Source organism: Siphateles boraxobius, unplaced genomic scaffold (genome assembly GCF_051911475.1).
Source record: "Siphateles boraxobius isolate OS27281-9 unplaced genomic scaffold, OSU_SipBor_1 22, whole genome shotgun sequence".
Classification (NCBI taxonomy): Eukaryota; Metazoa; Chordata; class Actinopteri; order Cypriniformes; family Leuciscidae; genus Siphateles; species Siphateles boraxobius.
In genome coordinates, this window is record NW_027508833.1 from 19,256,469 (window position 1) to 19,272,696 (window position 16,228).

Below are 16,228 nucleotides of genomic sequence, written 5' to 3' on the forward strand. Positions count from 1 at the left end.
AAATCACTCACTGCTCTTGACTAATTTGTTTTGGTAACTTTAATGAGGATTAATCTGCGTTTAATTTATACAGTAAAGTCTATGCAATGTTAATTGACATTTGATTACTTTATTCAATTTCGGAACCTGAAAATTGTGAATTTTCACTGGTATCCAAAATGTTGGATTGCAAATGTTTTTTGCAAAAACAGTTTCATGGCTGGTATACAATATTTATAGCTGCTATCTGGTAATTTTTCTTCAGTCACCGTCCATTGGCGGGTGTGGCAAAAAGTTTGTTAGTTTTAGGCCCTTTTTATAAACATTCATGAATTACTTACAAGCAAACTAAAGGTGTTACTTTGTCCTCAACCATCCCAAAATATCCTAATTAAAATGTCCACAAAATAATTGGAAATACACAACAGAGTACCATAAATGGAATGTAATATTTTATTACATAGAAATCCAAAGAAGTCATTCAAAAATGAGTCTTTCCCTTCAGAACAGCTATTGCTGACAGACCGCATATGGCCAAGACAAAAGAAGGAAAAAGGCATTTCACAACAACTCATTTCCAGCTTAAGCAGGACAACACACAAAACTCCTACCACCATTCCCAAACAAACAATTCCAATGCTACAATTAATTCAGACATGCATCAACCATTATTATCGACACATGAAAACAAGAATCACATTCACAACAAAATATACGTTGCTATTTTTCACACTAAAGATTCTTCAAATCTACTGGACCAAAAGGTTGGTCAGTATGTCACAGGCTCAGACCAGAATCACACCAGCTGTCACAGCTAATTTGGTTCTAACTCAAGTGTTGTGGATCATAGACATCCAGGCTACTGTAATCCCTGAGACATATTTCATATATCAGCTGGAGAGCATCTCAATGCACACATCCTGATAGGGTGGGACATCTTTAACTTCCATCCCCTGTCTGATATCGGGTTACACTAGCATAGACAAGCACTCTAGGTATACAATATAATCATAATGGACATCAGGTAAGCTGGATATATTTTCATAGGCACAGGAGGTAGGTAATAATTTGCACTCAGGGTGACTGATGGAAGATGGGACTGAAAGGAAGCCAGCGCCCAAACTTGTTTCGATATTTATGAATCTGTTAAAAGAGACACTAACAGCTATGATCACGTCAGATACGAAGTTCTTCAAATCCTTCTCCCAAAAATACAAACACGCAGGTAGTTTATGCACGTTCATAAAAAAAAGAAGTGGTTTTGGCTACTTCATCCATTGCAAGAATAGTTCCTCATTTGATAAAACACAACTCAAGCATAACTAAAGTAATCAGGTGAAAAATAAAATAAAACTTCTCTTCATGTGTTCATGTATTGTTTTTGTCCTTTTCTGGCAGTTGTTCTGCTCTCAACTGTGACATTATTCTTTTACTACGACCCCACTTAAGACGACAGTTACTAATGTATGTATAATATTCTCTATAATATTCTATATATATATATCTGTTGTTTTTAAAATTAAAAAAATAAAAATGTAATAAAAAAGGAGAATTTAGAACTAACACACCTTTTCTTTAAGACTTGCTTCATGTTGTTATTTTCATGAACATGTATGGATGTTTTAATTGAGTTTTATTTGTAATTCCAATTATTCTCAATTGTAATTACTGTAATACATTTCTTTCTTTGATTTTGGGGAGAAGTATGACATGTTCTTGTCAGGTTTCATGAAATACATGCACCCACAGAAACATGACCAGGAATTAAAAAGAACGTGCTTTAATTCGGACATTAATTCAGACAAAATTAGCTAAAGACATTGTGTTGTTAATAAGATATGGAAGACTGACTTGTTTCAATGTTTGGGATGTGTAACTGCTCAATCTCTTGTTAAAGTGGAATATGATGATGCTATGGAATGCAAAAAAACAACAACAAAAAAACAATCACGTGCTTTAAATAAATTGAGCATTAAATAAGGGAGAAATAATGTATGACAAATAAGGATAAAGCAATGTTAGGTATTATGGGTGGACCCCATTACACTTCAATCATGCTAAATTCTTCTGTTTCTCCACTTGACATTATTGTGAATTTGCATTGATTGTTTTCAGTCATAATATAAAAAGCTCTGGGCGCTCAAAGATCCTTCTGCATATTATTTCAAGATTACTGGCCCCTGTTGGGTTAATGTGCGTGATTGTGAATGATTACGAAGCCATTTTAAGACACAAAAAGGTTCTGGATGAGAGAAAAGATATTTTAAACGAGAAAGAAAACTATTTGTAAGCTGAAAACAAATGAACTTTAGGTGGGAAAACTACAAGAATTTTACAATTAAGTGTCCAGCTTATATTTCACACAAAAACCAAAGTGAGAAATTAGATTATGTATAAAGAAAACAAACCATCAATAAATTATTTTCACGACAATTAAGCACATTTTCATTTATGCAATGCATCCATTACACCGTATTTCTTGTGATTTTCATTATATTCTCATTACTAAAGTATTTTTTAAATATAGTACTACAATGAAAAATACTGTGGTACAATTTAAATCAGCACAAATGAAAGGCAACACAGCAGTTAAAACGTGCTTGACTGTCAAGAAAATAATATTCATATTGTAAAAAAGCAAAACTTCTCATTGCTATTTTTGATTTAAGGGTGAAATAAAACATGGACATGTTGTTGAAAGGTTTTGTGAGATTCACCCAACTTTATATAAGCTGTAGGCCTACCCAATGTTTGTATTGCACATGATGTGTCTCAATGTTTTTCCCCCCAAAAAATAAAATGTTATTAAAAAAAAACACAAAATAAAACCCATGTGGGATGAAGACGTCTCATATTCAGATCTGCAGTACGAGCCCAGCGGCAGAGATGTTGTCTCCTCCTCCAGCGGTCTGGTAGACTTCTGTACACACCAGCACAGGAGCCACGCAAATCTCATAGCCGTCCTCATCCCAGCAGGAAACCGGTCGAGATTCCTGAAGCGGAATTCTCTGACTTCCTTCTCTCCTGCTAATGGAGAACGATTCATCCATAATCAGCCGTGCTTTACTGAGATCGATGTCCGGCGAGCCGCAGACGTGCCGGTTGGCAGTCAGAGAGGCTTTGGCCGTGGCCGACATGGTGTTCTTCCACTGGGAGCCGCGTTTGACGATGATGGCCTGGAAAGCTAGCGTGTGGACGTGAAGGCGGGTGAGCGGCCGACCCGTCCCGGCCTCGCGGTGGCGCTGGTTTACCAGGCGGTAGAGTTCTCTCATCTGGTCCAGCACCGTAGCTACACGGGGGTTGGGGTCGGAGAGCACGGTCAAGTTGCTGCCGCGGAAAAGGCTCAAGAGATTGGGCAGCTCTTGCTCATTCATGCCCAAAGAGTCGGCGTGAGGAAGAACAAACTCTAGAAGTTCAGACAGCAGACTTTCATCCACAAAGCTGGCCATCTCGAAATGTACGGCGGTCTGCGGGGACACGGAGGACAACATCTGCGCCAGCCTTCCCAGCAGAGCCTCACGCTCTCCTGTAGGAAAGAGATGGTTATTACAGAATCTCTAAAAGAACCCTTGGTGGAAATCAAGCTTTTAATGTTGTTTATATGTCTATGTGGTGTTTTTAATATGCTTTAAGACAAACCATATGCAAATTCATAGGTCAACACCATTGCTGAGTATTTTCTTCTCAAAACTGCAGTGAACCAAAGACAGTTTCAAAAACACGGTTTGAAATCGCTGGCGTTTCTGACGTCACAAACTACCTTGTAACCAATCAGGTCAACGTGTGATCGTCAACGAGTGGATCTCTGAGTTGATGAAGACATTTTTTTCAAAGATGAGATTTAAGGGATACAATTATTGACTACAGGGGGGCTTTAACTAATATTGCAAAAACTCTGATTTGAATATGTAAAATGATTAATGGAACATTAAAATTGATTTACACTGAAAACAATTTGGTGTATGACAATTTTCAATGTTAAATTGTGAAGAAATAGCATTTCAATATTTTCATAATTCAATAATCTTTGCTTTATTTACAGCTTCAAAACACACTGAAAAAGTTACAATGAATCAAATTTCATTTCTAAATCGCTTTGAAGGGGGTGGTTTTTGGAATAAACTGCTGCTTCAATGTATATGTAATGAGTGATTATAATCAAGGTATTAATCAATATTTTTCCTTCTAAATATCACATGAGTTGAATGATTTCTCTAGGCTTGTGAGATTTTACTTTGTTATATAAGTTACCAGTGAGATTACTGAAATGTTCTTTTCATGTATGCTCTAATGTCTATATTTGTTATGAATGCAGTAACAGTGCTTGCTCATTTAGCCCGGCTTCCAGAAATGAAATGTGGAAAGATGTTTTGCTTGAGAAATGTCTTTAACGTGTCAATACATGCATCTGTTTTTTTAGGGTACTCTGACAACTATGGTCACAGGGGTCAATGAAGTCTATAGATTAAGGGACCATCTCTTTACTTTCCAGTTAGATTAAGGTGTAGCTCTCATTGAGAGGAAGAACGCATTATCTTGATGTTTTGTGAATACTGTCCTGTTTATAGTTAGAGCCTGGCCAAATCCAACCTTGAAAAAGCTGTATGCCGGTGTGTGTGTATAAGTCTTTTTGGTTACAGGTTAAGGAATTACCAAGAAACCGCAAGTAACACGTTGAAGTAGAAGACTGAAATAATGTTTTATTTTAAAATGTTCTTCAATCATTTTCTCCTTTGTTTTATTTACCGTTTCATTTTTTTTACAGTGCAGTGTAGTTACACACTTCACTTTTAATGTTCCATTAAGCATTTTTTGCCTTTGGGTCTAAATATTACTTACTTAAAACACCAATAACCAACTAAGAAAACTGAATTGTCCAATTAAAAAAATCGGTCTGTTTATGATGCGAGCAGTGAAGATGTGCAGTGAATATTATTAATAGTAATTTCCCTCTAAGGCAGAAAGAAAAGATATGCAAAGCAAGCAAAATCACTGAGCGCTACAAGTTATTACAGTCCGTCTACTTTCCCAACGCAGCTGGGAACACATGCTAATCTTACCATGTGACAGTACAGGGTTAGTGCAGCTCCAAACCAACACTGATCCACATTCAGGCTGACGGTTAACAGACCATTATATGTGCACTTTTTAATAACTTTTCATTAATCAGTTCACTAATACACATAACATAATGCATAACTGGCTAGTAGTTTAAACAAAATAGACATTACTGTTCAAAAGTCTGGGTTCAGTAAGAAATTCATATTTTTCTTCAGCAAGGATGGATTAATCAAAAGTGACTGTAAATATATTTATAATGATACAAAAGATTTCTATTTCAAATAAATGCTGTTATTATAATTTTTTAAACTTTCTATTCATCAATGAATCCTGGGGGTGGGGGGGGGGGGGGGTGAATTATCACAGTTTCCACAAAAATATTAGGCAGCACAACTGTTTTCAACATTGACAATAATAAGAAATGTTTCTTGAGCAGCAAATCATTATATTAGAATGATTTCTGAAGGATCATGTGACACTAAAGACTGGAGTAATGATGCTGCAAATTCAGCTTTGTCAGGAATAAATAACATTTTAAAATATATTAAAACGTAAAACTACAGTTTTAAAGCACAATAGTATTTGTAATAAAATGTTACTGTATTTTATAAATGCATTCATGGTGAACACAATAGACTTCTTTCAAAAACAATTTTTAAAAATCTTACTGACCCCAAACATTTGAACATTAGTATATATAAAACAATGAAAACACATGGATAAAAAGTTTCATATTATTATTTGAAAGTAGATTAAATACTGATTTAAGTATTATGCAATAATGTTTGTTTATGTTATTAATAAAAGTTAAAATGAAGTGTTAAATATTGCCCTCAGACGGCCTTACCCTTTTTGAAAGGGAAGTTGTCCATCATCTGCAACCCTCCAACTACGAGCAAATCCGGATTGAAGCCATTCAGCTTCTCCTGAAATTGCTCCATGGAGTCCAAATATGGATTATGGTCATCACTATGGACAATATACCTACAGCAATACAAGAAAAGCGCTTACATGCAAAGCAAAAAATGTCCAGATTAAAAGTAGTATAGATAAAGAAAAGAAAAAACAATCTGAAAGAATATTAGCCTAATATAAACCCACCGGTTCGCCCTTTGGGAAGTGTACGGCCCCCATGTGGCACCTGTAGGGTACTCCAGGATCAGGTGGATATCTGGCTCATCCACAGTGTTTCCAGCCACTGACGAGAGACCAAATAATTCAATGCAATGCAAAACATGGAAGAAAGAGCTTTAGCAAGCAGAACATATACTTTAAAATGGTTCATTTTTTCTAAAATTAAGATTAATTAAATTAAGTTGTTTGTGAATGTAAAAAGTCTCAAAAGTTTCAAAGATCAAAGTGGAAGATACATAATGTTATTGTCTCCTAAAAGGAAGAACCAATTCTGAACTGCCGGAAACAAGTCGACAGTAATTCCAGTCTTACTTCCTGTACGAACCTACGCAGGTTTGTAACAAACTTGTATAATGCCAGCCTGTGGTCTTCATTGGCTGCCTGCGAACAACGTCTACTTTGACCCTCAAACACTATACAGGTGCTGGTCATATAATTAGAATGTCATCAGAAAGTTGATTTATTTCAAGATTTCAACTTAACAGGTGAAACTAATATATTATATAGACTCATTACATGCAAAGTGAGATATTTCAAGACTTTATTTGTTATAATTTTGATGATTATGGCTTACAGTTTATGAACCCCACAAAATCAAAATCCCAGAAAATTAGAATATTACATGAAATCACACAGTAATTACACAGGAATACCATGGTCATTGAACCAGGTATTGGTTCTTTTGGCAGTGTGGGCAGGTGCAAATCCTGCTGGAAAATGAAGGAAGCATGAAGTGCTCTGAAAATGTCCTGGTAGACGGCTGCGTTGACTCCTGATTTAATAAAGCACAGTGGACCAAAGTCCTCTTTTCTGATTAGAGCAAATTTTGCATCTCATTTGGAAACCAAGGTCCCAGAGTCTGGAGGAAGAATGGAGAGGCACACAATCCAAGATGCTTGAAGTCCAGTGTGAAGTTTCCACAGTCTGTGTTGGTTTGGGGAGTCATGTCATCGGCTGGAGTCGGTCCACTGTGCTGTTTACTCAACGCAGCCGTCTACTAGGACATTTTCAGAGCACTTCCTGCTTCCTTCAGCAGATAAGCTTTATGGAGATGCTGACTTCATTTTCCAGCAGGATTTGTTGTAGTTGACGCCTGGAAGAGAAGTCGAGAAGATGCTGTTTTCTGCGATGTGAAACCAAATCCACCTTGCATGAACTTCCAAAAGATGAGGACTCAGGCATAAATTGATACACTAACACCGACGCCATCGTTACGGTTCGTATCAATGTGTATCAAGTGCTGAGGAAGTGCTCTATATGTGAAATTCAGATATGGTAATGGACTTTCTTTTACCACATGCACAAGCGATAGACTAATAGTAAGCACAACAGACTGGGCGCTTCTGCCACTGTTTCTGGTTCAAAAGTGGCTTGACCTGGGGAATGCGGCACCTGTAGCCCATTTCCTGCACACGCCTGTGCACGGTGGCTCTGGATGTTTCTACTCCAGACTCAGTCCACTGCTTCAGGGTCCGGTCACCTCTTCTCGTTGTGCAGCGTTTTTTGCCACACTTTTTCCTTCCCACAGACTTTCCACTGAGGTGCCTTGATACAGCACTCTGGGAACAGCCTATTTGTTCAGAAATTTCTTTCTGTGTCTTACCCTCTTGCTTGAGGGTGTCAATGATGGCCTTCTGGACAGAAGTCAGGTCGGCAGTCTTACCCATGATTGCGGTTTTGAGTAATGAAACAGGCTGGGACTTTTTAAAAGCCTCAGGAATCTTTTGCAGGTGTTTAGAGTTAATTAGTTGATTCAGATGATTAGGTTAATAGCTCGTTTAGAGACCCTTTTCATGATATGCTAATTTTTTGAGCTAGGAATTTTGGGTTTTCATGAGCTGTACGCCAAAATCATCAGTATTAAAACAATAAAAGACATGAAATGTTTCAGTTGGTGTGCAATGAATCTAAAGTACATGAAAGTTTAATTTTTATCATTACATTATGGAAAATAAAGAACTTTATCACAATATGCTAATTTTTTGAGAAGGACCTGTATATCTGCTGAATTATTCTATTAAAAATAAGTTAATATTGCCTAAATGTTAAAGAAAGCTTTAAAGAAGGAAGTTAAGGCAATTTGGAGCTAAACTCTACAGGACAGTGGCCCTCCAGGAAAGACTTTGGACACCCCTGATGTATTGTAGGAGACCTCCAAAACAGAATGTGGTTCACGGATTAACTGCTAAGTTTAACCATCATAGACTAAAAGTTTAAAATTTGGACGTTTTGTCTTGCTGATATACAATACAAAATATAAACGTGGAAGAAGAGGCGAAAATCGGGACTCACGCGCTGTTATCTGTTCGCACAGAGAGAGAGAGAGCGAGAGAGAGAGAGGTGTGTTTCAGACAGCGCTTGAACACCGAATTGATGCCCCTTTTCATGTAACTTGCGCTTGAACGGTCACATACATACAGAATTACGTAAAAATTCCCATCTCGGAAAGTATTCTCTCGGTTATGTTATAAGTTATGTTTAAGAATATTCGTGATAACTTGATGTGTATCCGTATATTCGGTCCTTGCATTCGGTTAAAGTGACAGCAGCCTAATATTCCTGCTGTTGTCTGTGTCATTAATGTTAATCAAATAAAATAAAAGCATCATCACCTTGAGAACCAGACCAAAAAAGTTTTATGCACCCCTGATAATAGGGGCACTAAAGTGTTGTTGTTATATTTAAAATATTGAATAGAAAAAGCTTTTCTAGCACAAAGCTGAAAATAAGATCATTACAGCACCTGTGATGCGCTGTGAGAGGATATCAGTGAAATCGATGCTGAAACTTCCACCTAAAAGCACATCACATCCTTCCAGCGCCATCCTGCTGGCCATGACAGGTGCATTTCCTCCTATTGACCACCTGTTTCCTGGTAGCTCTCGAGAAGCCTCTACCAGTTCACTGAATAGCGTGTCGTTCATCACAAACCTCCTATGGGAAAGAGTGAAAGAAAATTGTCAGCAGAATAACAAACACAGTGCTTTTAACTACACTCCTGTTATTTAGCCTCAAGTCAAGCAACTAAGGGGTTTTTGTTCTTTCCATATCACTTTGGATGGAAAAAAAAGTATTATGAATAGTTGCTAACAAATTAGAATGACGTAAGAACATACATTTGTGTAGAAACAAACTCAAAATTCAACAGCAGACAGCTCATTCATCCTTTACTCTGCTAATATCCAGCAACTTCGCATAGCCATTGAATAGGAGTGGACCAACATTCCACAGGCCACAATCAACAACCTGATCAACTCTATGCAAAGGAGATGTGTTGCACTGCATGAGGCAAATGGTGGTCACACCAAATACTGACTGGTTTTCGGACACTCCCAATACAGTAAAACTGCACATTTTAGAGTGGCCTTTTATTGTGGCCAGCCTAAGGCACACCTGTGCAATAATCATGCTGTCTAATCAGCATCTTGATATGGCACACCTGTGAGGTGGATGGATTATCTCAGCAAAGGAGAAGTGCTCACGAATACAGATTTAGACAGATTTGTGTACAATATTTGAGAGAAATACGCCTTTTGTGTACATAGAAAAAGTCCCAGATCTTTGAGTTCAGCTCATGAAAAATGTAGTCAGTAGTCATCCTCATTTATATAGCGCTTTTAACAATGTAGATTGTTTCAAAGCAGCTTTACAGAGATAAACATATAATTTTAGGTAACAGAGATTGGTTTGGTTTTATAGTGGTTCTTGAAAAATGTTTTTTCCAGCTAAAGTTAGTTTTGATTGATTCACTTCCGTCTAAATGATCATTTGTTATTAAATTAGGGGCCGCTAAGAAGACACCGTTCTCTCTAAACAGACTTTAAACGTGAACCTGTGATAGACGCTGATGGCGTTCACATGCGCATTAAGAATTGATTCTATAGTTATGTGCGTTTGAATATTTGTGCGCAGGTTTGTAATTCCTTACAAACCATGCCTAAACAAACTACTTGTCTATAAATTTTGATGCAGAATTTTATTTTATCTTATCACTTTGGGTAGGTACGCGAACCGAAAAATTCCACAACGCTTTATCTGTAGAGTGGTATAGGGATCCTCCATAGGGAGAGGCTAGTTGGCACTTCAGCACTGCATTGTCATCAGGTCCAGGCGAAAATCCTTCGTCAGATCTTGAAACGGCCTGGATTCGGCAGGCTGCGGGAAAACCTCGGGATAAACAAAGACACTAAAATTAGCGTAGATGCCATTCTTCTTATGATGTAACGAGTACATCAGGATTTATGGGAAGTGTTCCCAGTTCCGGCTGACCTAATCTAAGCAGCCTAATATTGAATTATAGAAGTCTATAGAGTGTTATGTGAATGCTAGGTCAAAGAGATGTGTTTTTAGTCTAGCTTTGAACTGACAGAGTGTGTCTGCTTCCCGGACAATGTTAGGAAGATTGTTCCAAAGTTTTGGTGCTAAATAGGAAAAGGATCTACCGCCAGCAGTCGATTTTGATATTCTAGGTATTATGAACTGGCCAGAACTTTGAGATCGGAATAGACGTGACGGACTATAATGCGTTAAGAGCTCGCTCAAGTACTGGGGAGCTAAACCATTTAGTGCTTTGTAAGTAATCAGCAATATTTTAAAATGTATACGATGTTTAATAGGGAGCCAATGCAGTGTTGACAGAACCGGGCTAATATGGTCGTACTTCCTGGTTCTGGTAAGAACTCTAGCGGCTGCGTTTTGAACTAGCTGTAGTTTGTTTATTAAGCGTGCAGGGCAACCACCCAGTAGAGCATTACAATAATCTAGCCTTGATGTCATGAACGCATGAACTAGTTGTTCCGCATTTGTCAATGAGAGCATATGACGTAATTTAGATATATTTTTAAGATGGAAAAATGCGGTTTAACAGACACTAGACACGTGACTTTCAAATGAAAGATTGGTATTAAAGAGCACACCCAGGTTTCTAACTGACGACGAAGACTTAACAGAGCAGCCATCAAGTGTTAGACGGTATTCTAGTTTATTTACTTATGGAAGTTTTTTGTCCAATAATTAGAATCTCTGTTTTTTCAGAATTTAGTAGTAGGAAATTACTAGTCATCCAATTTTTGATATCAACTATGCATTCCGATAATTTTGTTAATTGGTGAGTTTCGTTAGGTTTGGAAGAAATATAGAGCTGAGTATCATCAGCATAACAGTGAAAGCTAATTCCATGTTTCCTAATGATATCTCCTAAAGGTAGCATGTACAGAGTGAAAAGCAGCGGTCCGAGAACTGAGCCTTGTGGTACGCCATACTGAACTTGTGATCGATAAGACATCTCTTCATTTACTGCTACAAACTGATAGCGGTCAGATAAATATGATTTAAACCAAGCCAATGCAATTCCACTAATGCCAACATAGTTTTCTAGTCTATTTAAGAGAATGTTGTGGTCAATGGTGTCAAATGCAGCATTAAGATCTGGGCAAAAACAAAAGTGTTGCGTTTATAATTCCGTAAAGTGACATTTCCAGTGAGATGGAAATCCAGTATCCAGTGAAAGGGGATATCCAAAGAGGAAAAAAAAACATAGGGCAGATCTTGATTTTAGGAATCAGGAATTAGTTGGATTGTGGAAAGTAGGCTAGGCGTTTCATAACAGAATGGAGAAAGACCTAAATGTAAGGTTGCTGTATGCTGTGGAGGATTTCCTATAATTACGCATGCAAACTTTAGTACATATTATCTGCATTTAATTACTGCATTAACAACTTGCAAGATTTAAGTAACTTAAAAATAGATGGCATTTAGTTTAGGTCAGCTGAAAGTCATTTCAGATGCTGAGAAAATTATTCAGTTTTGATGAAAGATATAGGGGGTGAGCTATATACCGGTTGTATTATGGTCTCTATCACGGTTTTGCTCATGTGAGGTTGAGGTGTTGAAGTCATCATCACAAACTTTTTTCTCTAACTCTAACATCTCTAACTTTTTGCCATTGTAAAAACCTTATTTCCATTTTACATACCTGTCAAAAGTTTGGAAACATTAAAAAAATATATGTTTTTTAAAGAAGTCTCTTATGGTCACCAAGGCTGCATTTATTTCATAGAAAATACAGTAAAAAAAAGTACAATTGTGAAATTCCTTATTCCTGTGATTATTCCTGTGAATTTTCAGCATCATTACTCCAGTCTTTTTTTCCAGTCAGATTTTCAGTCAGATGAAGTCAGATTTTCTATTCAGAATATAAGATATGATGATTTGATGCTCAAGAAACATTTCTTATTAATATTATCAATATTGAAAACAGTGGTGCTGCCTAATATTTTTGTGGAAATGGTGATACTTGTTTCAGGATTCTTTGATTAATAGAAAGTTCAATAAACAGCCTTTAATTGCATTTATTACATGTATTTATTCAATTTATTAAAGAATGTATTAAATCTAAATCTTCCATAACATTATGTCTTCTCTTTTTTTTTACTGCATTTAATTATAAACTAACAATTTGTTAATGGTTGGACTTAAGTTGAATCATTGTTAAAATTATTATACACATAAATTCAGTGCTCCGACCCATCCCCCAACTTAGAAAATTTTATTATTTTTGATTCGCTATTAGGCTAGTTTTTTTGTTTTTGTTGTTGTTTGCGCAGACTTGGCAACCCTGACGGCAGAGGCTTAAAAGCTTCTCTAACTGAAAAGAATGAAAAGAAAACCTCCACTATGATTGATGGTTATTATAAGCTGGAGTAGAAATTCACACATCAATCCAAACATATGTCAACCAGAAGCACTGGCGTCTCCAAACGCTACTGTGCCGCAGGCTTTAGCAGCACTATGCAGCGTCTCAACATAACTGCAATATTATCTTGAGAGGCCTGTCGTTACGCTCTCAAGTGTGAATTCTCTTGCTGTATGCAGCTTAACCATATTGCCAGCACAACAAAACTAAGAGGGTCTGATGCATTTCAGCTTTAAAATTTAATTTAATTATTAATATTTAACTTATTGTTTTAGTTTTGTGACACTTTGTGGTTTTGTAACATTAGTTGTTCATAGTTAATGTGATGAACTACATATGTGGCTAACTGTGTGAACTTGTTGGGAACTGACTAAATTTGTCATGGGACCAGATAGTTCCATGTAATTCCAACTGTTAAATATTAACCGACACAAAACTGAAGGTTGTAACGGTTTAACTGACCCCAGGCTTCAAATCAAATAAATCTCAACAGATGTGTTATGTTTTATTGTGTAATCTCTCTACAGTCTCGAGGGCTTTGTGAACATGCTTGAACGGCTCTCACTTACTCCGAAGCGGCTCCGGGGGCGAAAAAGTAAGCGAAACTCTGCGCCAGCTGCTCCGCATTCTCTATGTAGTCGTGGTGGAGGGGCTGGTCTGTCGCCTTCAAACCGATTTTGTTTAGCAGAGTCACTCCATCGACGATGATATCCACACAGCCGCCAAAACCTGATAAGAGACAGTGAAATCACATGTTAAGTAATATAATATTACAAATATTCAATCTTTGAACCTGACCATCCAACAAAACACACCTAAATCATAGGTCATAGAATATTTGAAAAGAATGGATTAGGTGCATTATATAGCATAGTTTGCCAAAGCAAATGTCACTACAGACTGAAGCTGTTGTTTGTCAGAACGCAACAGACTGATAGAGGCATCGATCACGGATTCAAAAAAACAATAATGACTGTGCAATCCCAGATAGGCTTTGATAGCAGGGTAACTTTGACAATAGAACTGACTGAAAATCATCACAATCAACAAAGATTCAATCAAGTCTGGAGAAGAACTTTCACATGCATAGACCATAATTTAAACAACAAATACAATAAATGCATTGCACTGGGTTATCTCAGGTTAATGACTGAAGAATTTTGGTAAACATAAGGCTTAAACCAGATGTCAATGTTTTTTTTCTCACATCGCAAGCACTGCACACGTGTTATTATAGAGACTATTTTAACCAACAATTTCAAAAAAAGCAAAGACAAGATGCAAAACAAACATGCAAAACATCAGCACAGGTCTGATCCTAAGATAGCGTTCCTCAGAAGCAAAACAAGCCATATTATCAGATAAAGAAAGATGTTATCAGAAATCATTCTAATTTACTGTATCATCAATGTTGGAAACAGTTTTGCTGCTTAATATTTTTTTTTTATTACCAGTGATACTTTTTTCAGGATTCTTTAATTAATAAAAAGTTAAAATAGAACAGCATGTATTTAAAATAGGCTAGAAATCTTTTGTAACAATATACACTGACATTCAAAAGTTCGGGGTCAGTAATATTTTTCTTTCTTCTTTTTTTTTTTGAAAGAAATTAACACTTTTATTCAGTGAGGATGTGTAAAATTTATAAAATAAAATAAAAGTGATAGTAAAGATTTATATTGTTGGAAAAGTTTTCTATTTTGAATATAAATGAATAAATGCTGTTCTTTTTATTATTTATTTTATTCATCAAAGAATCCTGAAAAAAGCATGAAAAGGTAAGAATCACAGGTGATAAAAAATATTAACTGATTTATATTAATAAAACAACTGTTTCCATTGATAATAAATCAGCATATTAGAATGATTTCTGAAGGATCATGTGACACTGAAGACTAGAGTAATGATGCTGAAAATTTAGCTTTGCACCACAGAAACAATTTATATTTTAAAGTATATTAAAATAGAAAATCATTATTTATTTATTTATAATCATTATTATAACAATATTGCAGGTTTTTTTCTATATTTTTGATGCCTGCTCGCTTGATGAGCATAAGAGACTTCTTTCAAAAACATTAAAAATAGTAATGCTTCAAACTTTTGACCAGTGCTGTTTAAACATATTACATTTAATGAGTAGTTATTGATTTAAAAATACAACTTTATTACATAAAATAGCTAATCATTTTGGTAATTGCAAATTTGCATGCATATGATTTGCTTATTTGAAAAGATGCCAATCTAACATGCAACGTAATATTAGAGTATTATTATTACTACATGAAATTAGTTTAAAGTTTATTTGCTATTTTTATTAAAGTTTATTCTTAAATATTTAGTGCGATTATTTAAAAAAATAAATGCATATAAAGCAACGGTCTTCTATAAATGACATGTTTGACAACTTGGAGAATCTATCCCATGCGTGCATATGATCATTATAATTTGTCTTTATATTTGTCATTATAACTTAAAAGTGAGTACCTATAGCCACTCTCGGTCTGGACACGCCGTCCATGCCCACTTTCCGCTCTGCGCGTAGCAATGAAGACAGAAGCACATCTAGCCTCTCATCCAGAACCGAACCGTCCGGAGATCGGAACCAATACGCCACCAACACCACTGCGAGTGACAAAAACGAGCCATATTTGACACCAGAGCGCAGCTCACTGGCCATTGCAGACGTATGAACACACTCCTGCCTCCTCTCTTTCTTCCTGAGCTTATGCGATGATGAATCAGGGGCGGATGTTTTTCTGCTATAGAAATAGAAGAGGATAGAATGGCACTTCGCTTGAGTTATGAGCAAATGAGATAAACGATCTACATGAAAGTTGTCATATTTTTAATATTCACTCTATGTTTTCAGATCAATACTTATTTACCTCTTCAGTGTCTTTGTCGTTTATGCATTAAATAAATTATTATTCAGACCGCCATCGAAGTATCGCGTAGACCGGATGTCACGTGGTACCTGAATACGTTTCTCCACGCTGGTAGAATGGACCAATGATAATAGTTGATGATTATCTGACAAGGATTTTTATAATATATATATATATATGACCATATATATATATATAGTATTTATGCAGATTTGCATTTGCATGTTAGGCCGAAATCCGTATATTTAAAATATGTAAATAATTGTAATGTATATTGTGTACAATTTCTCCAATGAGGTTAAAAACATCCTGAGATTTGAATAGGGTTTAATGGGGATTTGGAATGTTTGAGCCGTCTTGCGCCCCCTGGCGGAAAAACATTTGTGTATTTGCTGCCATGAGTTGCTTTCCCACTGGCTCTAGTAAAGAAACTAAATGTAATGAGTCATTTCCGATCGTTTTGTTTCAAAAT

At 36.3% G+C, this 16,228-nt stretch overlaps 1 protein-coding gene across 1 annotated transcript; it reads right to left on the reverse strand.

The window, feature by feature from the left end:
- Positions 1-409: 409 nt before the first annotated feature.
- Positions 410-15,829, reverse strand: adpgk2 (ADP-dependent glucokinase 2). The gene is made up of 7 exons (XM_077238979.1): positions 15,757-15,829; positions 15,356-15,630; positions 13,438-13,597; positions 8,918-9,108; positions 6,142-6,238; positions 5,888-6,024; positions 410-3,505 (listed from the first exon to the last, which is right to left on the reverse strand). The coding sequence occupies exons 2-7, from the start codon at positions 15,546-15,548 to the stop codon at positions 2,835-2,837; spliced, it is 1,449 nt and encodes a 482-aa protein (XP_077095094.1). The 5' UTR covers positions 15,549-15,630; positions 15,757-15,829; the 3' UTR covers positions 410-2,834.
- Positions 15,830-16,228: the final 399 nt, after the last annotated feature.